The sequence below is a fragment of the Penicillium expansum genome (genome assembly GCF_000769745.1).
Source record: "Penicillium expansum strain MD-8 chromosome Unknown contig361, whole genome shotgun sequence".
Taxonomy (NCBI): Eukaryota; Fungi; Ascomycota; class Eurotiomycetes; order Eurotiales; family Aspergillaceae; genus Penicillium; species Penicillium expansum.
The window spans coordinates 1-24,626 of record NW_015971525.1 but is presented as its reverse complement, the minus strand read 5'-3'; the positions used below and the strand labels follow the sequence as shown (position 1 = coordinate 24,626).

At 50.2% G+C, this 24,626-nt stretch overlaps 8 protein-coding genes across 8 annotated transcripts; 4 read left to right on the top strand and 4 right to left on the bottom strand.

Moving 5' to 3' along the window:
* Nucleotides 1-2,589: 2,589 nt before the first annotated feature.
* Nucleotides 2,590-5,988, top strand: PEX2_102860 (uncharacterized protein; the record flags this gene model as incomplete). Its single annotated transcript, XM_016747556.1, has 1 exon — nt 2,590-5,988. One exon carries the CDS (start codon nt 2,590-2,592, stop codon nt 5,986-5,988), a length of 3,399 nt encoding a protein of 1,132 aa, XP_016593363.1.
* A 776-nt stretch (nt 5,989-6,764) lies between these two features.
* On the top strand, nt 6,765-8,628 carry PEX2_102850 (AHA1 family protein; the record flags this gene model as incomplete). Its single annotated transcript, XM_016747555.1, has 4 exons — nt 6,765-6,987; nt 7,075-7,157; nt 7,235-7,893; nt 8,475-8,628. The coding sequence occupies 4 exons, from the start codon at nt 6,765-6,767 to the stop codon at nt 8,626-8,628; spliced, it is 1,119 nt and encodes a 372-aa protein (XP_016593362.1).
* Nucleotides 8,629-9,026: 398 nt separating this feature from the next.
* On the bottom strand, nt 9,027-10,917 carry lys9 (saccharopine dehydrogenase (NADP+, L-glutamate-forming); the record flags this gene model as incomplete). The annotated part of the gene is made up of 10 exons (XM_016747554.1): nt 9,027-9,122; nt 9,181-9,744; nt 9,798-9,901; nt 9,956-10,002; nt 10,058-10,114; nt 10,167-10,239; nt 10,290-10,410; nt 10,464-10,645; nt 10,709-10,762; nt 10,866-10,917. 10 exons carry the CDS (start codon nt 10,915-10,917, stop codon nt 9,027-9,029), a joined length of 1,350 nt encoding a protein of 449 aa, XP_016593361.1.
* Nucleotides 10,918-11,479: 562 nt separating this feature from the next.
* Nucleotides 11,480-12,762, bottom strand: PEX2_102830 (undecaprenyl diphosphate synthase family protein; the record flags this gene model as incomplete). Its single annotated transcript, XM_016747553.1, has 2 exons — nt 11,480-12,466; nt 12,541-12,762. The coding sequence occupies 2 exons, from the start codon at nt 12,760-12,762 to the stop codon at nt 11,480-11,482; spliced, it is 1,209 nt and encodes a 402-aa protein (XP_016593360.1).
* An 878-nt stretch (nt 12,763-13,640) lies between these two features.
* Nucleotides 13,641-16,025, bottom strand: PEX2_102820 (putative glycerol-3-phosphate acyltransferase Sct1; the record flags this gene model as incomplete). Its single annotated transcript, XM_016747552.1, has 4 exons — nt 13,641-14,825; nt 14,875-15,143; nt 15,199-15,793; nt 15,852-16,025. 4 exons carry the CDS (start codon nt 16,023-16,025, stop codon nt 13,641-13,643), a joined length of 2,223 nt encoding a protein of 740 aa, XP_016593359.1.
* A 1,243-nt stretch (nt 16,026-17,268) lies between these two features.
* PEX2_102810 (GRAM domain-containing protein) lies at nt 17,269-17,993 on the top strand (the record flags this gene model as incomplete). The annotated part of the gene is made up of 2 exons (XM_016747551.1): nt 17,269-17,433; nt 17,484-17,993. 2 exons carry the CDS (start codon nt 17,269-17,271, stop codon nt 17,991-17,993), a joined length of 675 nt encoding a protein of 224 aa, XP_016593358.1.
* A 475-nt stretch (nt 17,994-18,468) lies between these two features.
* PEX2_102800 (cytochrome b-c1 complex subunit 6 family protein) lies at nt 18,469-19,262 on the top strand (the record flags this gene model as incomplete). Its single annotated transcript, XM_016747550.1, has 3 exons — nt 18,469-18,778; nt 18,986-19,108; nt 19,198-19,262. The coding sequence occupies 3 exons, from the start codon at nt 18,469-18,471 to the stop codon at nt 19,260-19,262; spliced, it is 498 nt and encodes a 165-aa protein (XP_016593357.1).
* A 793-nt stretch (nt 19,263-20,055) lies between these two features.
* PEX2_102790 (putative cell surface receptor/MFS transporter (FLVCR)) lies at nt 20,056-21,697 on the bottom strand (the record flags this gene model as incomplete). Its single annotated transcript, XM_016747549.1, has 4 exons — nt 20,056-20,889; nt 20,958-21,306; nt 21,397-21,509; nt 21,575-21,697. 4 exons carry the CDS (start codon nt 21,695-21,697, stop codon nt 20,056-20,058), a joined length of 1,419 nt encoding a protein of 472 aa, XP_016593356.1.
* Nucleotides 21,698-24,626: the final 2,929 nt, after the last annotated feature.

The following is a 24,626-nucleotide window of genomic DNA, read 5'->3' as shown; positions in this document are numbered from 1 at the left end:
CTGATCTCACCTCATTGATTTGAACTATCACACAAACCTTGAGTTGGACTGAGCTAACTTGGGTTTCCAGAAATGATAGTACATACATCTCATCGATTGCAGATACCACCCCACAACAAGCGCAGATGGTGAGTTACCTTTGTCTTTATTCCACCTTTGCACCCTATATCATGATGAACGCGATGTGTATGAAAATACGCTGGAAATTACCGTCTCAGACCTTCGGGTCGGTGATGATACAAATGGCTATTTCTGATCTTTACCTTACCTCAACATTTGCATGAAAATTATTTTCAGACCATAAGCTAATGTTTCGAAGACCAATAGGTTACTGCGCTACTGGCTCAAATGGTAAGCCTAAAGCACCTCTCCCATCTGAATCTCTGTCCGAAGATGAAACGGCACTGGGCTCCGACGGCGGTTAAAAAACTGTCCGGTCATGATTGGATGCGCCTTTTTTGCGGCAGGCCTAGAAAACCTCGCCCACTGAGACATACCATATATTCATCAACTCGTGAGATGGTTGCGTGACACAGTCACTAACCCTTTTTGAATAGAAGCCTATTTCATTGTGCCCCGATTGAGATCCAACTGTAACTGTAGAAGGTATGCGATTGAGTCTTGTTTTTCTTGCTGCCCTACCTTCTATGATGATACCCTTTAGATGACGAGTCTGATTCGAGTTTTCGATGCTGACACAATCTTTTTAATAACCATTCATGCCTTTCTGACATTCATTCCTACACAAAATTTCACTCATCAAAATTTCTTGGCTAGTGCTAATGATTCTTTGAAGCCAGATATTTCTCAACATGAACTTCCAAGAGCTCTCTTGACTTGACTAGTGGGTGTATGTGCACCTTGTCTCCTTCCCTTCCCGACCTTACATGATGAAACGACATAAAAGACAAGCATATGTCCAAGTCAGCTTGCTGGCGAAGACGACAAACTGTCATGCCTGATCAATTCACGAATCTCAACATTGCTACAATGTCCATTCAGTACTCGACGCTGATGAGATCTCGAACAGAAACCATTGAGCGAACTAATTTTACAGACGCCCATGGCGATCTGCTTTGCTTCTTTCTGTAAGTTTTGACTCTCTTTCTTTCTTGCCTCATCCTTTTTATGATGATTCACTTCAATTTATCACGACGGTCAACGTAAGGATTTAATATTGACGACCATCGCCTGTGACAAGGCTTTATCTGAAATCCCTTCAATCACATTGTTTCTTGCCATCGCTTGTTAGTCTTCATACTAATATCGATTTCAGTTGAATAGTACCCAAAGATGTCGGAGCCGTCAGTCTTCGGCCGACACACACGTGGCAAATATATCCCGGTCTTTTTTCCTTAGGGGGAAGTCCACAGTAGTCAGGAGTTTAATACAAATACCAATAAGAATTCAAAGAACCCTCTGATCCTTGCTTAAAATGTATGTGACTATGATCTTTTTTTAGATATTTTCTACCCTTTAGACACCCCTGCATACTGTAGTCACACGGTAAAGATAAATCCCCCATAGTCCTCTGTGGTTTGTCATTTTATTGCGGGGACACAGGGTACAAGGGTCGTTGGACCTCTCATAGAGAGCGATAAGCGCCGAGCTTGGGCCCCGGATGTGATGAGAACCTCACCAGGTGCATAACAATCCCCGCTTCGGACAGGCTCATTTGTTCTTGATGAAATTCTTCTTTCTTTTGTTCCAAATATAGATTTCTTTCTACAATGGGCGCACCGTCCATTCGGCTCTGCCGTGGGGAGTACTGCTCCGTATGGGCTAGGCTATTGTTTCCCCCCTCAACCTTGCCCTCCGCAGTTGCAAAGAATAGAAAAATTAGCGTCTCGCCTGTCTCGAGCCAATAGCTTTTTCTCTGTTCTGTTGGGCCATCCTCTTCCATTCCAGGCGGCCATGGCTTCCGATCGGGCCTCCTAAATGGATGCACAGCCCAGTATGAATAGGTGCGACCCATTCTTCTCGGGCATTTTCTATACGCGCCATACTGATCCTCCCTATCTAGCTGGTTGGGTTCAAATCATGCAGGCGTCGAGCAGCCGCTGAGCAACCATTATCCGGGCTGGTCGTCGACAGCTGCGAGTCCTAGTAACCTTCCATCACCAGGTCGCCGAGAGCATGCTGTACAGCCGCCATTGTTGACAACAGCACTGAGCGGTCCTCAATATCAGGGTCTTGGGGCAGGTCTTGGACTAACCCCGACGCCTTTATCGTCAACCTCCCTTTCAAGCCCATTTACTCACGGTCTATCGCCCGCTGTTCCATCGCCTATTAACGGTAGATCCGTCTCATCGTCTTCGATGGCGTCTAGAAACGCATACAATGTTCCGTATAATCCTCAGGACTGGGGGCCTCCGGGCAGGCCCCAGGCGCAGGCCCCGTATCTTCAGCCAGGCACTATGCATCGCGTGACGCCGCAAAGAAATAATCCGGGTGAGTGTCGCTCACAGCTTACGACTCTGCAGAGCAATGGTATCCCAAGATTCGGTTTGGATTGATATTGATTCTGTAGTAGATGTGTCTTTGTCGCCACCTCCTCCACCATACTCACCCCCCAGCAATCAAAATCAAATGTCCCGGGACTTTTCTGGTCAGACAAATCCTAGTTTCGCCGGAACGCCTTCTCCACCTGACAATAGGGAGGGCGCGTTTGATATGCCTGCCCAGTATCAAAGACGCTCAAACCGGCCACGACCACTATCTATGGTTTACCCGTCTGACTCTGGGCGCCAGTCGCTACCTCCTCCACCTCCCCCGCAGGGACATCCATCGAGTAGATCTGTCTCTCAAGGTCGAGTAGGGTATCAGGGCATGCCCTATAATGATCAAGCTATCCCATATAATGCTGCTAGCCACAGGCCTCAGCTAGCACAGTATGATCAGGCCCAACCCTCACCCGCTTTTAACGAGCATATGTCTGTAACACCGGCGCACTTCGATACACCATCCCGGGCCCCTGGATCCCGAAGAGCCGCATCTGCTGGAGCCGTGATCAGCAGTGCGGGCTCATCGAGGGCAACGAGTCAGTCGCGAAATCGATCGCCGTCAAATAGTAATTGGGAGCCCGGGATGCCACTTCCGCCGCCACCTCCAGGGCCTCCTCCCGCTGCGAGGTCTGTCAGCGTGAGTGGCTCGTCGGAATCATCATCTCTCAGAACAACACAGAGCTCAAACAGGACGGCGAGAAGGGGGCCTCCTGTGCTAGGAACAGGATTGGGAAGCATCCCGCCTACGCCGGCTGACTGGATAGACGAGGGGTATTTGAACAGTCGACCAACGGAGACTTTATATGTTGACACGGCAAAAGCGGCCAAGGCACCAGAGCCGACGGATGGAGATCCTCATGATTCATCTAATCAAAGAACTCCCGGTAGTGGTGGTCTTTTCCGCAGCTCCGCAGTCCGCGATCCAAGTGCAAAGGGGATCCGTGAAAGGCGAATTGAACGACGCAACCGACAAAGTCAGGTCTTCGAACCCCCAAGTGCGATTTCGCCGAATGGTAATCCTTGGGCCGACGCTCTCTATCAGATCAAACCGTCGAACCTGATTCTACCAAACCAGACCAATAGCCCAGACCAAGACCGGCATCCGACGTCGGGCAAGTACAATCAACCCCCTGGCAGTAGTCGCAGCATTAAATCAGAGGGACAACATATTCCCTCACGGACTCGAGCATCACCTAGCGCTATCCTTCGCGATAACTCACCCTACGGAACTCCCAGACAACAACCCAGTTCAGCCGGTCCCTCGACTGCATTTGCACATACGCCTCCATTTTCGCCTAATCCAAATGGAGTGGGCTCGTCAGCATATCCCAAAGAAGCCAGCCAAGCAGTACCAGTACCGCCAAAGGCGCTACCAACTCCGCCTCTCAACTCAGCAAAAGAGGTCCGGCCACGCTCACGCTCCCGTGCACCCTCCCAAGGAGCAGAAAAGCGTCCACTCTCTCACATTCTCCACATGCCTAATGATGCTGTGTCGATAATGAAACCCTTGTCCCCACGCCGAACGCCAGGGCAAACTGCGCAGGTGTCCATGGAATCGATCCTTAGACAAGATCCTGCTTTCCTACAAGATGCGATTCAAAGACACAAGATCTTTATTGACAAAGAAGCTAGTGCCGAGGATGATACCGAAGCACTCAAGATATTTGCGGATTATATGCTTGCCGAATCTCAGATCCGGCGCCAGCGGTACTCCAAGGTCTGGGAGTCCTTCCAAGTAGACGATGTGCGCCGCAATCTTTTCGAGTTACCGGTCAAGCAAGCGCCAAAGCTTAAGCCCCAGCCAAAGCTAGATATCCCACAAAACCGAGCAGGTCGACCGGAGTCTGCATGGTGGAATAATTACCAGCCTTGCCTGTCGCCGATTGCCAGTCTCAACATGAGCAATGATGAGAGCTCTCGAGGCCGTGCGCCAAGTCGCTGGTGGGAGTCGGCAACCGGTTCCAGCGGCGAGGGGGCCGAGAGAAGGGTTCAACGATCCAAGCGGGAATCAAAGTACATGGGCTTGCCTCGGGAGGCCATGCATGGGGACCAGGAGTTGACTCCTTCTCAGCCCAAAGATGTGAGCATGAACTACGGAAGTACGGAATATGGCTCTGATGAGTACCCACCTGAGAAGGTCGGCTGGCATGAAGGGTCTCCCGCGAATTCCACCGGGACAGGGTATCGTTGCGAAAGCCGCAATTTAGACATCTCGCGGTTGATCACACTGCCTCCGCCTTATCCCCGCCACCATCCTGCTGTGAATAACAGCCATCCTGATTTGGTAACTCATCGAACTACGGTCCGATCAATTACTGATCTCGCGGAGATCAAAACCACCAGACATCGGTATAAGGCCGACGTGGAGCGAATGCTTCAAGAGCACCAGCAACAAGTCGACGAGGGTCATCGCCATTTCAGGTCGAACATCCAAAGCCAGATCCAAGAAGGTAGTCTCACCTTTGCGGAAGCAGCAGAGGCCGAAGCAGCGATGATTGCCGAGGAGAACGAGCGAGAAAGGGCAATGGTCAAACGCCAGTTAGACACGTACCAAGAAACGGTGCTCAAGCCAATGCACGCCATTCTCGTCGACAGAATCAGCAGAGCAACAGCGTGTATCGACCAGCTGAGCAGCATGCTCTCAGACGATGCACAGAGCGGGACACCAGATCAAACGCAGGAAGAAGGCGACGAGAAGCCCGAGCTTCTAGAGAAACTGACACAACTAAAATGGCTCTTCGAAGCCCGCGAGCAACTCCACCGCGAGTCATTCGACCTGATCAGCGACCGCGACGACAAATACAAAGCCGTCGCCCTGCTCCCCTACAAACAAACCAAAAACGAAGACAAGCTACGCGAGACGCAAGCATTCTTCACGCAGGACGCACTTAACCGCCGCGTTCAGTACGAAAACGAGGCGCTAAGCCGGCTCGAGACGTTCCTGGATGTCGTTGAGCAGAACGTCATGCGAGGCGTCGAGGTGCAGCTCTCCGCATTCTGGGATATCGCCCCGTCCCTCCTGGCTCTTGTGCAGCAGGCGCCCGAGAACCTCCGCGGCTTCCAGGTGCAGATCCCTGCAGACGAATACGAGGAAAATCCGAGCTACTATGAACACCCGCTGCAGTATCTGTATACGCTGCTGTCGCATGCGGAGAAATCGAGCTACCAGTTCATCGAGTCGCAGACAAACCTGCTGTGTCTATTGCATGAGGTGCGATCTGCTGTTATGCGGGCTAATCGGAAACTTGCGGAGGCGGAGCGGATTAAGCGTGGGGAGGCAGAGGAGGATGTTCGTCGTGACATGCAGGAGACTCGTGCTGATGAAGAGTTGGCTCTTACGACTGATCTCAAGGATAAGGTTGCTACTGTTGAGGGTCAGTGGACTGAGGCCCTGGGGAGCCAGATCGAGGGGTTGAGAGAGCGGGTTAAGGAACAGCTTATGAGTGAAAATGGTTGGGAGGAATTGGAACAATTGGAGGAATAGAAGAGCGGCTTTTGTGAATTTTTTTTTTTTGGCTATGTACTCGGCAGCGTGATATCCCCATTCGTTCGTTTATAGATCGAGTGATACGAGGCAGTGCCTGCGACACTTGAGTTTTTGGTCTCCTTTAGGGATGTGAGGGTTGAATATACACATCTTTCAACCAATAAAAGAACATAATTTGTCCATTGCAGTAATATCCAAAGCATATAGCTGGCAGTGAAGAAGATGACCTCATGGGATACTGAGAAGTCGCTAGCGTTATCCACAGTCACGTGCACCTTCTAGAGTCTTCCGTCCGCCTTCAAATAGCTCTTTTTCCCCTCGACTCTCCTCTCTTTTACTTTACCTCAGAGTCCTTGATATCCTTGATGTTTTGGACTTGATTATACCAACTGTAAGTTTGAATTGCCTCATTTTCTTTCACAACATTCCCCCCTTGAGTGCATAGAGGGTTGTGGTGCAACCTACCCCTCGACCGCACTCAATTGGCCTTACATGAAGAGACTTCAGCTGGCACCAGTCTGAGAGATGATTCTCCATCTACTTGCGGACAACGCTTAACAAGTCCGGGATACGCCCCGAGACCTGACATTGGCCTTTCCTCACACATGCAAATTTCATCCACTGCGAGAGAAAGATCATGGCTAACAAGGAATTTCCAACAGAACTTTTTTTTAGCACTTTCTCCCAAGATTTCTTTTTTTAAAAAACAGGAAGCAACCCACTTTCCAACCCCAAATCAGAATTTTCTTTCATTCCCCTAGTCAACATTCATCATGGTCCTTCACAACCCCAACAACTGGCACTGGGTCAACAAGGATGCCTCTGGCTGGGCCAAGGAGTACTTGGAAAAGAACCTTGTCGGCCTCAGTGTTGAAGAAGGGGGCGTGTCAGCCAAAGTAGCCAAGGTGTTGTCCATGGATGGCGACGTAGATGTCAGCCAGCGCAAGGGCAAGGTCATCACTCTGTTCGATGTCAAGGTCTCGCTAGAATACTCAGGTTTGTAGTCCAATATCAATTCAGTTTATTTCAATTTCTCGTTTTATTTCTTCTTTTGTGGACCTGGCAGCTGAGACGCTTCCATAGGTAAGACCAAGGACGATGAGGATGTCACCGGCACCATCAAAATTCCCGAGGTAGCCCACGACACCGAGGAAGATGAGTACGTCGTATGTTCAATTGACCCCATTCCCCCCATCGCCCAAGGTGATCTGTAACACTAACCATGTAAACCGCATCCCTGCAGTTCGAGATTGAAAACCACGCCGACTCCAACTCCAAGCAGCCCGTAAAGGATCTGGTGCGCACAAAGCTCGTCGCCGAACTCCGCAAGACCCTCTCCGGCCTCACCCCTGCCCTGATCGCCGAGCACGGCAAGGACCTCCAGCACGCCCCAGGCGTCAACCCATCTATCGGCTTCCCCAAGGCCACCGTCCACCCGCAAACCAAGGCCGACACCCCAGCCGCGCAGGCCACCACTACTACCTCGAAGACTGGTAAGGTCGCCGTCAACACAACCACCGTGACGGCTTCGGACGAGTTCCGCACCACAGCCGGCGAGCTCTACAACACCTTCACGGACCCGCAGCGCATCTCCGCGTTCACGCGCGGCGCGCCGCGCCAGTTCGAGGGCGCTAAGGTCGGCGGCAAGTTCGCTATCTTCGACGGAAACGTGACTGGAGAGTTCGTCACCCTCAACGAGCCCAAGCAGATTGTCCAGAAGTGGCGTCTTGCCCAGTGGCCTGAGGGTCACTTCAGTTCGCAGGAGATCAACTTCGATCAGAATGATATCGATGGTGTTACTCAGATGCGTGTTTCTTGGTCTGGCGTTCCTGTTGGTCAGGAGGATGTCACCAAGCAGAACTGGGACATGTACTATGTTCGCAGCATTAAGCAGACTTTCGGGTATGTCATTTCTTCCTTTTTTTCCCTCCTTTTTCTTTCCCTCCCACTTGTCTTTTCTACACATTCATCTGTTTCGGATTACCCCCTTCTTTCTTTTTGCTGGACTCCTTTGCCAATCCGGCCTCTGTCTACAGATCTCAGCGTTCTTCAACAACCTCGCAATACTGGAATCAGTTACTAATCATACTTGTTCTTCTCGTTGGTGTAGGTTTGGCAGTATTCTCTGATCGACTCCATCTCTTCTCGGTGGCATGAAAGACACAAAACAATGCATTCGTCCGAAGACTTTTTTTCCTCTTTTTCTCTGAACATGAATTGGCTAAAGATAAAGATCGCAAAAAGCGCAAGCAACTAGATTATTCGCCTGCTTTCTTTTTTCAGTTCTTGTCTCTTTTCTTTTTTTCCACCCGTGTGGCCCTTGCAGTTGTGTGTTGGGCTGGGCTCAATGATGCTATGATAAGAGGAATGGTGTTATGTCTATGATAATGAAGATAAGTTTATGTTTTGATCTACTTGGGCCCTTTTATAGATGCTGTGCTGGTAACTTTTCTATTGCCGGGCTTTGTTTGCCCTCGCGATAGCCCCAGGGTCTTCGAGCATATCGGAGGTTTTAAAATGATCGCCTCGAGATTAAGTCCTGCTATTGACGGGGGTCTCTTTGGGAAGAACATCTCAGGACATCTTTCCAACATCCCTGATACCGAGATGGATGGGGCGCTTTCTGCCTCTTCCTAAGAATCCCCCTGAGAGATCGAAGGCTTTTTCTTCTTGCTCGTTTTTCCCCCAAATCTCGGCACAGCTTGCCCCGTCTAAATGCCATGGGCGTAGCACCTTTCCTCGGCAGCACTGTGTACTAACTACATACCCTGGGAAAGAGTCAAACAAAAGGCCCAAGCAAGATTAAGATCTTGATGATTATAGCAGCCCATGTCTAGATAACTCTCGCCTTTGGGAAGATGGATCCAATCCTAATTGCGAATGAAGAGTTGGGTCTGCCTAAAGGGATATACATTCCATTTATGGCGTGGAATAGAGAATAGCAATGCACACTTTGGTATTTCATTCATCGTCTATGTCATTCCTATATTTTTTACCGGCCGAAAATCTATTCAATTTAAGATTCGACTTCACCCTTACAGAGTGCGCTCAATGAGCTCCATACCGTAGTCCTCCTTGAGGGTCTTGATAAGAGGCTCACAGATATCCCAAGTAACGGGAGCGAGGATACCCTATAATATAAGTGAGTATAGATAATCTCGAGAGAAAAGGGGATAAGGATAAACATACAGTCTTGCTGATAGTACCATCGAGAACCTGCTTAACAGCAACACCGCAAGGAATACCAACGGTGCGGGCCATAGCGGAGCTGACGGGGTTACCGTACTCGCACAGGGTGGAGGTACGGGTCTCCTTGGAGCCGTCCTTGTTCTCGATCTCGAACTTGTGCTGGAGCATAACAAGGTCACGCTCGTCGGGGCCGTACTGCATCTTCTGCTCAAGGGTGGCGCAGAGGGTGTCGAGGGCGTTTCCGCGGGGGATGGTCTGCTCGTCGGAGAAGAGACCGATCCAGCGCAGGCCGGAGAGGAGACGATCACGCTCGTCGTTGCTAGGGAACTTAGTCTTGGATGCGATGGCCCACTGCAGATCCTTCTCGGAGGAAGAGGTGGCGCCGAGAACCTCCTTGGTGGCCTCCTTCCATGAAGTGGCCTTATCGAAGACGCTGTTGGGTGCGTCGTTGAGGAAACCAATGTCGACAAGGACCTTGATCATCTCGGGGAAGCCCTGGTAGCGGAGGGTACCGCGGATAACAGTTTGGGCCTCGGGGATACCGTAGCGCTCACGGAAGGGAGTCTGGGATAATTAGTTGGCTGAAATCAAAGTCTTCGAATGCATAGGTGTCATACAGAATCGCGGTTAGGGTAGCCGACGAAGGCGAATCCGGGGTAGATGAAGAAGGGCTTGGCGGTAGCCATCAGATCGGGGCCATCGATAGACACGATCTCACCATCTGTATTCTGCATTAGCATTCTTTGGTTCTGTTATATGTAAGTAAATCACGTACCTTGGTAGATCTTGGCGGCGTTACGGAGGGCAAGAAGCACACCGCGGCTGAGCTAGTTAGTCATTTGCTCAAGCAAGAACTCAGCATTGGATTTTTGCTAACCTGGACCATGAGAACTTGTATCCAAGGGGGTTGTTAGAGCATTCGGGGGCGGGCAGGCTGTTGTTTGTTAGCTATACGCCCTATAGAACATGGGGATGATCGAACGAACCCTCCACAGAAGGAAACAAATCCGGTAACCTTGCCGCCAGCAGCGTGGACCTCGTGGATGGTCTTGACAGCGTCTATATCTTATAAGCATCGGTCTATTGTGATCCATAGCATAGACACTTACAGAGGTGATCAAGACCAGGGTCGAGACCGATCTCGTTCATGACTGTGATACCAGCCTCGCGACACTGCTCATCCAACTCCAACATAGCAGGGGAAACGTAGGATGTGGTAACCACGTTTGTCTATTGTAGTGAATTAGTAAAATGCCCGCTTCCTCCATAGAAAGAAGTGTTACCTTAGTGCGGATAGCGGACTTGATGACGGTAGCGTGGAAAGTGTAAGGGATAAGCGAAATGACAACATCGGCCTGGCTCAGGGCAGCGTCGAGGGCAGCATCATCGTTGACATCGAGAGAGATGGCCTTGGCGTTCTTGAAGCCAGAGGCAAGGGCCTGGGCGCTCTCGAGGGTACGGCAAGCTGTTATCGCATCGTCAGCGATTCCCAATGCAATATGGGTATAGTAGATTCAATGGAACATACCGACAGTGACCTCGACATCAGCCTTGCTGAGGACCTCAACAGTGGGCTTGGTGACTACCGGATAACCAGAAATTAGCAAATGTATAACTCAAGAAGCTCGATGCGGGGCAGCATGACGCATTTGGGTCTGGGATGTTTGGAGAGACGGGAGGCGTACCGAAGCCCGAACCCAAAAGGAGGGCCTTGGAACCGGCGATTTGCTTGACCATTTTGATTCAATTGGTATAATAGATGATGTTGGGATAGTTCAACTGGGGCACATCCGCCAGTCCTTCTCTGTGGGACCGGTATACGGCAAATGACTCAACGTCACGTGAACCGGTATCGGCGCGGGGGTTTATCTAAGCATATATTCAAAATGTCACACTTCACCGCCTGCTGTTTGTAGCTAATTGTTTTTACATTGTGAAGGGAAACAGTTGTTGAAAAGGATATCGTTGTATTATGGTCCATAGTAATACAGAAAGAGATGAGGAGGCGATATAATTCATGACCTCCATGGAAGAACAAAGCTGGAGAAGGCAAGACAGGACACCTGCTCTCGTACATCAAATTTGGATATCCATGGATGGATCTGGCGTATAGGAGGTAGAGGATTAGGAAGTAGATGATATTTTATTTACCGAGGACCGATGGAGTGTATGGCGATGCATAGATATATGCTGATATCAAGTCAGGTGTGCCCAACAGAAACTCCGCAAAAAGCAAGACGCCAGTGATGCTGAAGCTGAACAAAAACAAGTAGAGACAGGGTATATAATAGACAATTTACTAGATGTCTTTGACCTTTCCAGCTTGACGCCACAGCTTCGCGTCTGTGCCTTCCTCGCTCGATTTTCCGTCGCCGGCAAAATTCCCCTCTGCATTGGGGTCCTGTCGGGATTTGGAAATCCGCCTCTGCCATCCGAGCATCACGGGTAGGAAGTGCCACAGGTCAAACTCTGGCCACATGACATCGAGGAAGACAATCTCCGTGTTCTCGTGTGTCTGCCAGAGCATAAAGTCGCTCAGGCGTTCGACGCCCGAAGTGCGGATCAGGATATCCAAGGGGGGAGTACCCTTGGTCAACATGTGGTCGTTTAGAGTCTGACGAGAGATGGTTTCGGGAGAGATATAGACTGGGCTATTTGCCCCAGTCCCCGGTGTCGGTGGCGAGCCGCCCTTGGGATCTTGCTGGTTTCCGAGGTGGAGGGTTGTGGACGAGGAGCAGGAAGATACCGATCCGTACACTCGGTCGGAGTATTCGTGCCGAGGAAATGCGTCGTCATCCTGTGCCGAAGAGCCTGACGTAGACTCGGAATCACTGTGAGATTCTTGTGTTGTCGAGCCGAGCGTCTGGGCTCGGATATTATCTGCGATATGGGATTCCGAGAAGCGGGAAGCGGCAGCCGCGGAGCGACTCTGTTGAATCGGCGTGGTATAATCCTCGACCGTGTCACGGATAGCGGAGGTGATCTCGTCGCGGGAGGTATAGGGGAAGCAGATATTTAGGACGCGGTCTCCGTTGCGGCTGGTCATGTCGACGGCTTTGTTGACGGCCTCCAAAACATCTGGCTTGAGCATGTCCAGACGGCCCAGGACGCGAACCTTTGCTCCGTATCGATCGAGCAGGTCTCCGTGTTGAGCCATTTGCGACAGCTTCACCTTGGCCATTTCCATGAGCGCATCCACCTCGAATTTTGAGCGTTTGAAGTTCTCGATGCTGAACGCGTAGATCGTAACTACCTTCACTCCACTCTTGTAGCAGACTTCGAGGATCTATCGGTCGTTAGTATCGACCACAATACGGGCGCTGCTGTGTAAAGCCGAGCTGCCAAAATGGTCGCACTCACTCTTGCAAGAGCTTCAAACCCCAGATTATGTCCCTCCACTGTCTCAATTCCATGTGACCGGGCAAAGCGCCTGTTTCCATCCATGACAAAGGCCACATGCTGGGGGACAGGGCCTTGTTGGAGTGCGCCGATCAGCAGTTCCTTAAGGCTTGTGATGGCGTACTCGGCAGGCGGAGAGGCGAGGAACCAGTTTCGGAGACGCGACAGATGCATTGAAGGCATGATGAATATGTGAAAAGACTATAAGCCCCCTAAACTCCGTAGAAAAATCGAGGAGTTGGGGTAGAGACTGGATACGGAATAGAAGATAAAAGGTGCACGGTTAGCGGCTGGCCGGATTCGGTTTTGTACTACAAAACGCGACGTGGTCAGTTAAGATGACAGTCTTTGCTATCAATTTTTAGAATAATCTTTGAGGTAATGCACTATTAAAGTACCTAGGCTACACTATTTTCATGTGCAATTTTAGACTCTAGGCTGTTTTTCGCCCCTACTCTTAACGTAAGCCCCGTGGAAAGTGGCGAGGCAAAAAATGAATCGGCCAAGATCAGCCCAGCCCCGGGCATCAGCCAACATCTTCATAATTGGTTGACCTTGGAAGGTGCCTATAGCTTTGAAAAGTATGTTGCTTTGGGCTATGTCATTCGGGTTTTACATATCTATAACTTATGCCGGTGACTATAGGACTAGGATGTATATTCATAATTATAGTCATAATCATAACAAAAGAGTAGTCGGCCGCGTATGCCTGTCTTTTAACGAGGTATGACTATAATAAACTGATTTATCCGAAAAACACAAAAATATCTTAATATGTTGGTTAGTGTGAATTACCTATGCTAGTAGTAAAAGCCCTATATTCAATTGATCACTTTGCGATGATTGTACACAGTGCTCACTTATTAATTACGCTTAGTATCGGATGTCTTCAATAACTAGTTGATCCCCAGGTGGATGTTTGATGACATTCATAATCATAAAAAAACAGACAGGATATCTTGAATGGTTATATAAGAGCAAATACATGCACAGCTTTGCGTTGAACACTGTGGTTGATGATCGGGATGATAGATGTTTAACTGATCCAGGCAGTCCACATCTCAAAGATCTTTTCGGGATTCTTCGGTGCTGGATGGAGTTCCAGGGCCCGAGCTGGCCATATCCCAGCTTCCATCTTCACTTCGACGCCGACGACGCTCTCCGCGCTCCCTCATAGCATCACGGATCCGTGAACTGACGTCCTCAAGTGGGTCTTTTTGGGTGAGAGGGCTGAGCGGCTTCAGTACGTGCCGAGAGCCAGGTCGGGCGCTAGCAGATCTGCTGCGGCTTCGATCACGACTAGGAGGTCGTGTAGAGAAGAAGCCAATGTTGGCGAGGTTGTGGAAGGACTCGTTGCGAGGAAGGGGCTCTGACGAGGGCATTTTCTCGACATGATCTGATACGCTGGTTCTTCTAATCTCCGGCAATTCGTTTTCGGCCTTTGTATCCGTGTTGCCCGCTTCTCGGAATGGATCGGTGACAACCCGAGCGGCATCAAAGTCGGGGAACAGCTCAGGTCCCATGGTATTGATTGCCTCTGTCACTTGCTGAGCCAGTGCAGCGCGTCTCTCTCGAAGTTTCACCAGCGTGTTGGCCGATGATGGGTTCAGAGATAGAACAAGCGGGCGAAGCGACTTGATGATGTCCATGCCCACTTCACCGATCCGAAGAGCCGCAAACGTGATTGTGGGGAAGAGTACCATGCCGATCAACACTACCAACCAAAGCGGCACCCAGCCTGGAACCATTCCATTAACTCGGTTCCAGTACGTCCAATAAGTGAGGGAAGCAGTGTAAAAGGCATAGAGTGCCGGAGCAAATGCAAGGGCAATAAGAAGCTTCCATGTGGCCATGACATCTCGGCCTTGAAGTTTCACCGTAGAAGCAGCCAGTGCTTCCTTGGACTTCTTTGCGGAGAGGTGTTTGGTTGCGATGAAAACGGGGGTAAAGAGCAGGAAACCGGGAAGCGTCCCGATTGCCAAGAGCGCTAATTTGCCTAGACGGTAAATCAACGTGGCAACCACCTGTAAGATAGAGAACTTGGCGTAGGCCACTTGGTGATCCCGGATTCCAAGAATCCGAAGCTGTTTGTTATATCCTACAATAGACTTGCGTAGTCCGACGATCCGGGGATCGTCTTTGAAGTGGGCGTAACCTTTCACAAGACGGCGATTCAGCTCCACAACCATAGGAAGAGGAAGATTTTTGCCTTTGGTGTTGTACAGACGGCGGGCAGCTTGAATGACCTTTGAATTGTTAGCGGAAGCATATTTTCCGAAGTGGAAAAAAGCTTACCATAAGAGTTTCATAATCAGGACTAGTGACAGTGACCGAGACGAGACTTCCGTAGATGATTTCCAGCAAAGCACCGACGGATTCACGTCGTTCACCTTGCTTGAATTGCTCCACCAATTCCGAGGGAATCTCAATTGGAGTACCAAACTCAATAACGGCCCTGGAGCGGAACTTGTGGGCATGGAAATAGTTCATACCACAAGGCACGATCTTCAAACCACAGTCCGGGTTTTCAGCTAAGGTGCCTAAAGCCATCAGGGCGACACCAGCTATGTCATGTCAGTAAATCTTTCAGATCATTTGAACACAAAGAGAAGAGCTTACCTTTTAAGGGAAGCAGTGTGGTACGGTCATGGCTTCCACCTTCCGGGAAGATACCGACACAGCCGCCTGTGCCTAGTCTTTTGAATACTGCCTGATAGACTGCGGTTTGATCCACATGAGGAGCAACCTTGAATTTGGTGCCCTTGAAATCTGGATCCTGCTCGGATGCATCTCCAGTGAAATTTCCATCACGGTCAATGTCTTTGCGTCCAGTAAGTTGGGCCAGTGCATCCCTGTGCTTGAAAGGCTTCTTAAGCACCAATTCCTCGGGTCCCTTGATCTCGGCGATCGCAGTACTGTGTGACGTTCCGTTGATGGTTGGTAGGGCAATGGTTCCATCCTTTTCGAAGCCCTTTCCTTCAAAGTTGGTTCCAACACCTCGCACCAGAGTTGGCTCGTTGATCGGGTCGGGAAGGTAGATGGTGCCGGTCCCGGGTTTCAAGTTATCCATAGCACGTGCCACGGGCAGTGTCCCAACTGCTCTCGCCAGAAATCCGATGAACTTGCGTTTGAAAGACTTGTCCGCGATAAGCCATGAGATCCGACGTTGCGCTTCGCTGCGAATGACGCGCATCAACACCAAAGAATCTACGAACTGGGGCGAACATCCATTATTAGCATCTTGTGTGTCGAAGCGGAAGCGGGCGGCATACCTGGTTCGCATGGGGAGCTGCCACCAGAATGATGGGACCACGGCGGGGGATCTTCCATGAGCCTCTGGGGTGGACTTCGCGGAAGAAGAGGTCGATGAGCACGGAGAATGTCCAAAGGACCAAATCATACATCCACCCAACGAGGGGTGGGATGTACTGGCCTTTTTCACCCATTGCGCCGTAGAAGCCCGATGGACAATTTCCGGGAAAGAAGGCTGAGTCGTGAAAAGGGAAAGGGTTATGATCGTGTCGACATGAAGTCCCTAGAGAAAAGATGAACGTGAGTACGGCTAGCCGGAAGAGCTTGGGATCCACATACTTGGCTCGAGCCTCAGATCACCACAGACTATCCGATATATTTGATAGACAGGTTATCAGAACATGAAATTAAAGAAGAAAACATAAGAAGAGGGGAAGAGTTGGAAGTTCGAATATGGAAGGTCTGAGAGTCTTAGCGCGCTTTGACTCGGACGCTTCTAGAACGTGACATTGAGAACTTGGTAGCTAACAACTTGGAAAGTTGACAACTTATTGAACTTGGACTTTGAAAAGTATTCTCTTGTTCTGTGTGTATGTGCGACTGTAACATGTTACATATGCTAATAATATGATCAGTCACACTGAGAACAGCTTTGAAACTATGACATATGTCCCGTGGATCCCAGTATGAGATCAATAAGATCAACTTTTCAACTTTCCAATCAAATAAATCCAACCTACCAAAGTATGCCGAGCGTTGGGATTCGGTGATCAAAACGTCATGCAGCTATTCCAGGACTTTTTTTTCTTTTTTTTTTTTTCTTTTTTGAGGATCGGCCTGGAAGCTACCTAGGTATAGCCAAGCGCATTGAAGGGCGTAAAGCATTAAGCTTAACACGGTGGGGACAATGTGTTTTATGTACATACCTAGGTAGATAGTTAATATTATCAAATTATATACATAGTATACTATAGAAATTAACATAAAAAAATGATCTACACACCAAAAAAATCTCGATCAGTTTCCACACCGTACAACGTAGAAGTTTCCCCTGCAGGTTTGTCTCCCCGCCTGCCCCGCCTTTCCACTTCAACTTCTCTCGATTTGATATTGCAAGTCTGCACTTCACCCGAGACCCTCTGAATAGTGGCTCTTTGATCTCGTCCTTGGGGAAATCTACAGGCCTTGTTTTGGTCCCTCTCCTTGCCCTCTGCACCCAATATTCACACATCCCGCCTTTCATCTTCCAACTCGACATCCAACCTGACCATCATTCTCCCGCTGGGGATCAGGCCAATAAACACGGTGTCACATGCGCCTGGAATGATCTTGCATCATGTCTCTCAAGTATGCCTCTGCTTTCATGGCTGTTTCTCTCTGGGCCAGGACCAGACCCATATAACATTGAAACATCTATACTGACTGCCTAGTTGGGTAATGCTCGATGACCAAGACAACTTCGTCCGTCTTCCCAACGAACGTTTGATCTACTCCTCTCCTCCTCGTACTAGTGTCTCTTTGACTCCGCCGTCTGGATACAAAGGCGCAGAGAAACTTTCAATCCAAAGCAGTGCCGGCTGCATCCACCTCACCAACCAAAGAGTCAGTATTCATTTACATCCCTGCCTGTCCACCATGTTAACCCTCGACAGGTTGTCTACCTTCCAGCATCCAAAAGCAATGACTTCCAGTCCTTCTCGTCACCTCTCTTGAATGTCCGTGACTCCCATGTTTCTGCGCCCTTCTTTGGACCCAACGTATGGACAGCTTTGGTGCAACCAGTATCTGGAGGTGGCATTTCACCATCCCTATCTGTCGTTCAGTTGAAAGTGACATTCAAGGAAGGCGGAGCGTTTGACTTCCACACCAACTTCGAGCGGATCAAGGAACGACTTGAACAGGCTGTTGAGAACACAAGCGAGGGCACTCGGGGACAACAAAACGTGGATCTCTCAGCAGTTCATTTGGAAGAGTTGCCTGCATATGAAGCTCCACCTAATGCTAGCCAAAGTGCGAGACCCAGCCAGACACCAGAAGAGCCGCAAAGCAGTCGAGCATCTGACACCGGTACTGAACCCGTGGAGCCGCCTCCATGTTACGAGGAAGTCCAGTCGCAGAGTGTAGCCCACGAGCTAGAGGAGAGGCTGCGACGCGCCACCTAATCTTTCGGGAGACTATTTCAACATGCCATTCTATCACATATTTGAAATGGCCTCGTTTTTTATTCTCTATCTCATGTACATTATGTCCTCACCAATTAGCAATTAGCGATACGAAAGCGGTTCTTACGCACTTAAGAAATAGAGATAGGAAGAGTTGATATGCTCGCCAACATTCATTTTCAGCTAACAAAAGTCGAATTATCCCATATATCCAAGATCCTTAGATCATGCAGAAACAGCTTCAGTAATAACTTCCCCATAAACTGCATTTGTCCAGTCCTGAATGGCGTTGGAGTCCATTGGCCAATCACGTGCGGCATAATTGGCGTCTCTCAGCGGCCGGGCCTTTCCGATTTTCCAGTCCGAAAGAAGCAGCTCTTGGGCAAAACCAACAACCTCCCTCAATTACAACCCCCTTCCGCTTTTCCACCCCCACACAAGACCTTCGGTCATCATTCAATTGATCTCTGTCACAATGGGTCTCTCCGACTTTTTCTCTGACGTCGTCTCCTCCTTCGGTTTCACCGAGGCCCAGGCTGAGGCCCCTGCTCAAGACACCGAGACCGAGACCACCACCCAGGAAGAGCCCGCCGAGAAGGAGGAGTCCGCCTCCACCGAGACCGCCGAGACCGAGTCCGCTGAGGAAACCCCTGCTGAGGAGACCCCCGCTGAGGAGGAGTCTTCCGAGGAGGCTCCCGAGGAAGAGGAGGCTGAGGCCGAGGAGGAGGAAGAGGAAGAAGAGGAGGAGGATGAGCCTGAGGACATCAAGCCCAAGCTCGAGGAGGGTGAGTTATCTTGCTGTTTTTTCCAACTTTTGCTTTTTTGTTCGCGTTCCATTGTCGCCTATGTCATGCGATCGTTGGACACGAGCTGTTGTTCGCACCAATTGGTCTTATGTGTCAGGATCCGCGCATCGGTTATAAAACCGCCAATGGCATTGCAAAGAAGAATTTCACCAGCTTTCTCGATCGGAAACTAACTATTATTCTCAGAGTGCGCCCACTCCGCCGTCTGCGCTCCCTACAAGCACCACTACGACGAGTGCGTTGAGCGCGTCACCCGCCAGCAGGAGGATGAGGACTACAAGGGTCCCAAGGAGGACTGCGTCGAGGAGTGTAAGTGCAGTTGACATCAGCGATGGAATCAGACAAAACCATGGGATTGCCTCCCATCGAGTCTTAATTGTGTAACTAACATACCCCAGTCTTCCACCTCACTCACTGCGTGACCGCCTGCGCTGCCCCCAAGCTCTGGAGGGAGCTGAAGTAAACGACTCTTCCATTGAGTCTTGATTTCGGCGTTCCATCCAACTCTCGCATCGATTTGGCCCACGAATACCCTTCGCTCTCCACCGCATCGATATGGGACCCCCTTGGACCGAAACGCCGGAAGAAAAACCAATCCCGCTTTTATGATGGCTGCCAAGGCGGGCTGATAGCCTGGTAGCTTGCCGCCTTGGATTGAGAACGCAGGATCGACCTGGAAACGTGAAGTTTTGTTTTCTGGTCGTTCCTTGCGTATGTGTGCGCATATGTATTGTGTTTTCAAGGCAGGGAGGAGGGCTCGGAGGAAGCAAGAAAGAATAATAGATCATTTGCCCTCCTCTTTTAGCCTTGCGTGTACAGATAGCTGGTCTTCCGCCTGTTCGAACTGTGCTTTTGTTTATTCTCTTGTTTTAAAACGAATCTCATCTGTCTAGATTGGCATTATGCTCTGGTAGGCTAGGCTTATGGCCATATCTAACTACAAGATTCAAGTATAAGTCGGTTCAGCATTGTCATGGTGACATTATTGATCCAAAAGTATGCTCAATTTGCTAACTAAGACTGATATATCGACCCAAATTGCATTAAGTTCCTGTGGTCATGAATTCAAAATATTAGGGTAAAATAGACGGGGTATAACTCGTGCTGATCAAGGGACAACAGGAATAAAGACTCATCAAGCGCACCATGGCCATGGCGCAGCAGCAAATAAAAAAGAGCGAAATGTCACAGCTATTCCATACCATTGAGATGGACAGATCACACATCCCAAAAGAACCCTGAGAGTGACACAGTCCTCAAGTCTTGATCAGAGTATCCGTATCCACAGCAGACTCATCAGATCTAACCCTCTTAACATTATCATCTGTCGGAGCCACCTCCCCAACCTCCTGCAACTCAATACCACGATCAACTTCCCACCTACGACGATGAACATCCCTCCCAAAAAGCCCAATCGTCAACGGAAACGGCGCAGCCGCAACAGCAACAACAGCCGCAAACACCAACGCATTCTGCATGTTATAAGGCGGCGAAGCCCCAGCCCCAGCCTTCAACGCATCCTGAATGAGAATAAAGCACGCACCAAGTAACTGCCCACCCGTCCAGCAGATGGTACTCCCAATCTCCGACGAGAGCGGATAAGTAATTTCAGCGAGATACTCTAGCGCAATGGGCAGCATGGCGAACGACGCCGCACCCAGCAGCGCCATAACCACATACGAAGGCGGGATTCCGGCCGCACTGCCCGGCGCGAATATCAGCCCGATATACGTGACTGCCACCACAGGAACCAGCACTCTGATACTGCCCAGGTAGTGCTTGTACCGGTCTGTTATCGGCGACATGATCGCGGATGTGACAAGTCCCACCACGATCAAGATAGCGCCCGCAATACCGGCTTCTGTCTCGGAGAACCCGTGCGGACTAAGGATTTGGTTTAGTAGCGAGGAGACGCTGTTGAAGAAGCCCACGTATACGGCGAATGGGACGAAGATCTGCCAGAATTCGCGCGTGCTGGTTAGTTCGCGCACTGCTGCGCCCAGTGGTGTGTGCGGCTTCGCAGAGGATGCGCTTGCGGGTGTTGGTGGTGAGGCTGGGAGGAAGAATGATGGGATTGCTGCGACGGTGGACTGTTGGTTTTACGAGGTGTGAGCGATAGGATGAGAAAGAAACAAAGGTGGGTTGGGGTTTCACGTACGATGATCGAGATGTACAGGACCATATTTGGTATATCGGAGGGTTTCGACGCCCATTCCGAGTCAATCAACTGGCCCAGGGCTGCACCGAGTGGGTTTGCGAGACTGGCGACTGCTGTTGCGCTCGTGCGGCCCTTATCTGAGAACCAGAGCTCGCTGTATCGGGTTGGTGCGCAGAGGCAGAAGGGCTGCGCGAATCCTATTAGGATTTGGCCAAACATTGCGAGTCCAAATATGCCGCCGTTTGCTCTGGTGCCGGCATATCTGAGCCAGTTTCCGACTAGTAGAAGTGTGGCGGTGGTGATTATAGCTGGTTTGGGGCCGCCTTTGTTCAGGATCCAGATAACGATGCTGGGAATCTGGTTAGTGAATGGGGATACTTGGAGCGGGGGTTTATCTTGCTTCTCTTGCTTTTCAAAACGGCGATTTCTGTCTACTTACGGGCTAACAGCACAAAAGGCAAAGAGATAGGCAGTGCTCATCCAATTAATAGCGCTCTCCGAGACATCGAAGTACTCCGCGGCCGTTGTTGAGATAGACGAGAAGGTCAACCACTGTATACGAGAGTCAGCGCACATGCAAAGTCGAGTATATAGATTAATCGAAACGAAGCGCATACATCCCAACTAACGACAATATTCAGCAATACCAGCTGGGCCAGACCCCAGAAGCGTCGTTTATAGACCTTGTAGATAGGTCGAGAGCCCTGCTCTGCATCTAGAGAGCGCTCAAAGGTCGACATGTCCACAGAGATGTGTGACAGAGCATATTCATTCTGCGCGGGCTATAAGAAAATGGAACAAAGCGGGCATTTCACTTTCTTTTAGTCTCTTGGCTTTCCATGTTACTCTAATCCCGAGGTACACGCAACCGGATACTTGGCGGTACTTGGCCAGCCATACTGTAGCGCTGCATTGCACAAGTACCATCAGGTACTATCAAGTACTCTAAACTTAGTACACAGCGGGGTTGATAGATAAACCATGTGAGATTACTTAGATTAATTTATAGCTATTATAGTGTTGATTATGGTATACTGTAGCTATATAGTCAAATGTATCTCTACGACATAGTGGATTCCCTATAAACGATATCATCGAATCACCTCTTGAGACAAAGAAAGTGGAATGACCATGGAACTATCTCGTATACGTATTCAGGGGTTAGCTCCATCTACAATATTTGAATCTAAATCTATGTACAACATACAACATACGTGTAAAATATCAAACCGAACATATCATTTACTCTGTACACTATGTAGAAATTGCCGTGGCTGAACTCTGAGGTGATGCCGATCGTGTTTTCTCCTTCACTCCCCGCCATCTTTTATTTTATTTTAATATTAGCCTCTCTACTCCGTACTCCGTACCTTCGCTAAATACATCGAATCCCTCTCTACAATTACTCTCCTAAATCAGACCTACTACTCCGTACAATTCCCTCCCATCGCAAACTCCAGTGAATTTCATGATGCGTGGCATCTGTTCCTGAATTTCAATTTCCCCTGCGAACCATTCTACAACATAATCGGGGAGACCCCGGCCCTTGAACGACCATGAATATCAGCATGCGCTCTAGTCAGTCCTCTTACGGGGACCCACGGTATCTCTCGACCATGACCACCTCCGATGCTCCAGCTCCAGTACCGCCGAACGGAAAGACACTCGTGGACGGGTATCGAGATGCCCTGGATCCCCAACATGAGGAGCGGTCGCGATACAACCCAGTGAGTAGAGATACAACACCCCCAACCTGGGATTCTAGCTGACCATAATTTCTTCGTTTCTGGTAGCTCAACTCGACCCACCCGCGAAGCTCGGCTCTCCTAAATGCCAACGACCCCGTGGCCATGTACCTGTTGACCGAGACCGCCATAGGGGATAGCACGAATTACGAAGTCCTATCCTTCGAGGAGGTGGAAGAGCTGAAGAAAGAAGTCACATTACTCTCCACTCGCATCCAGGGCACGAAGCGGAAACTAGCACTCGAAACAAAACTGCGTGACGCGGCGCAGTCTCTCGGTAGACTTTACAGCCCGCCCAGTCCGCGGAGCAGCGGAGAATACGGCACCAATGGCGGATCGAACTCGAACCGGATGAGCCGGGGTATATTTGGTCGCAGTGGGACTTCTGAGGCCCTTGACAAGAGTGACTCTGAACTCGCGGTCAGCCAGCGGCGGTGTGAGGAGTTGGCGCAGGAGCTCTGGAAGCTGGAGAAGAGGTCGCAGAATATCAGCCAGCGCTTGCTGGAGCACACTGCGGGTGTCTTGCAGATGACACACAAGGGTCTAAAGAAGGGTCCTAAGAACCCTACCACTTCGGATAGCACCTATGATGATCAGAAATTCGATGATCGTAGTCTCTACCGGACAACCGAGCATTTGGATAACTTTGGCGTGAACGGGAAGATCGAGACCAACGAGACCAACGCGGCCGTCGCAATGAACACCGAGGCCATGCAGGCTACGGAACGACGATTGGAGGAACTTAGCGAGCGTGTGCATGACATGATGATACAATCCAACCCTGGAGAATTCATCGATCCTCCCCCGCAGCTATCAGCGGGCGGAGGGCCCGTCAATCCCACAGCAACAGTCGACGCTCACTTGGCCTATATCGAGAGTAGCATGAATAATATCGTCTTGCAGACGGGAGACGCTCCTGCTCCTGCGGTTACTCGTGATATTGCACCTGAAGCCGAGGAAACCTGGAAACACCAACTCACCGAAATCAACAATCGAGTGCAAGACATTGTTGATCGGTTCGGTTTGACCCGTTCGCCAACCTTGCCTCCGCCCCCTGATGCGTCTCATGGCGAGGGACTGGAAGAGCAACTCTCATACCTTAAAACGGGCGTAGATGGCCTGGAGAGTCGAGTGGATGGAGTACTTGAGCAGAAGAGTATTCTCACCACGCAAATCCAGCAGCAACGCGAGCTCAACTCCAAGTCGGACGCCGAACGTGATGCCCATATCGGTGACCTGACGGAACAGTTAGTCCACGTTCGCAGAGATCTCGAAGTATCCGAGCGTGAAGGCAACGCCAACCGCGACGAGCTGGCTCTTGTCATGGGACAACTCAACGCAATGCGCAACAATGGCACTTCTCAGGAAGAAGCCAAGGCGACTCTGGTTCAGGCCGAGGGTGAAGTCGCCCGTTTGCAAAGCGTTGTTACTTCGTTGCACAGCGAAGCTGATACCAGGACAAACGAAGTCAGCGAAGCCCGGGATGCTCAAGATCAAGCAGAGGCCGAGGTTAAGCGCCTGCAGCAATACATCGACGACATGCAGAGAGACAACGATGCTAAAGCCGAGGAAGCCAGTGATGCCCGCGACCGTGCAGAAGCTGAGGTCAAGCGCCTAGGGGTCCTCATTGTGTCATTGCAAAATGATACTGACGCTAAGGGTGAAGAGGTTAGAGAGGCCCGTGACCATGCGGAAGATGAAGTGAAGCGTCTACAGGTCATCATTACATCGTTGCAGAATGATAACGATGCTAAGAGCGAAGAGGTCAAAGAGGTCAAAGAGGCCCTTGACCACGCAGAAGATGAAGTCAAGCGTCTACAGGCCATCATTACATCATTGCAGAGTGATAATGAGGCCAGGATTGGAGAGGTCAGGGAGGTTAGAGAGGCCCACGACCATGCGGAAGATGAAATGAAGCGTCTCC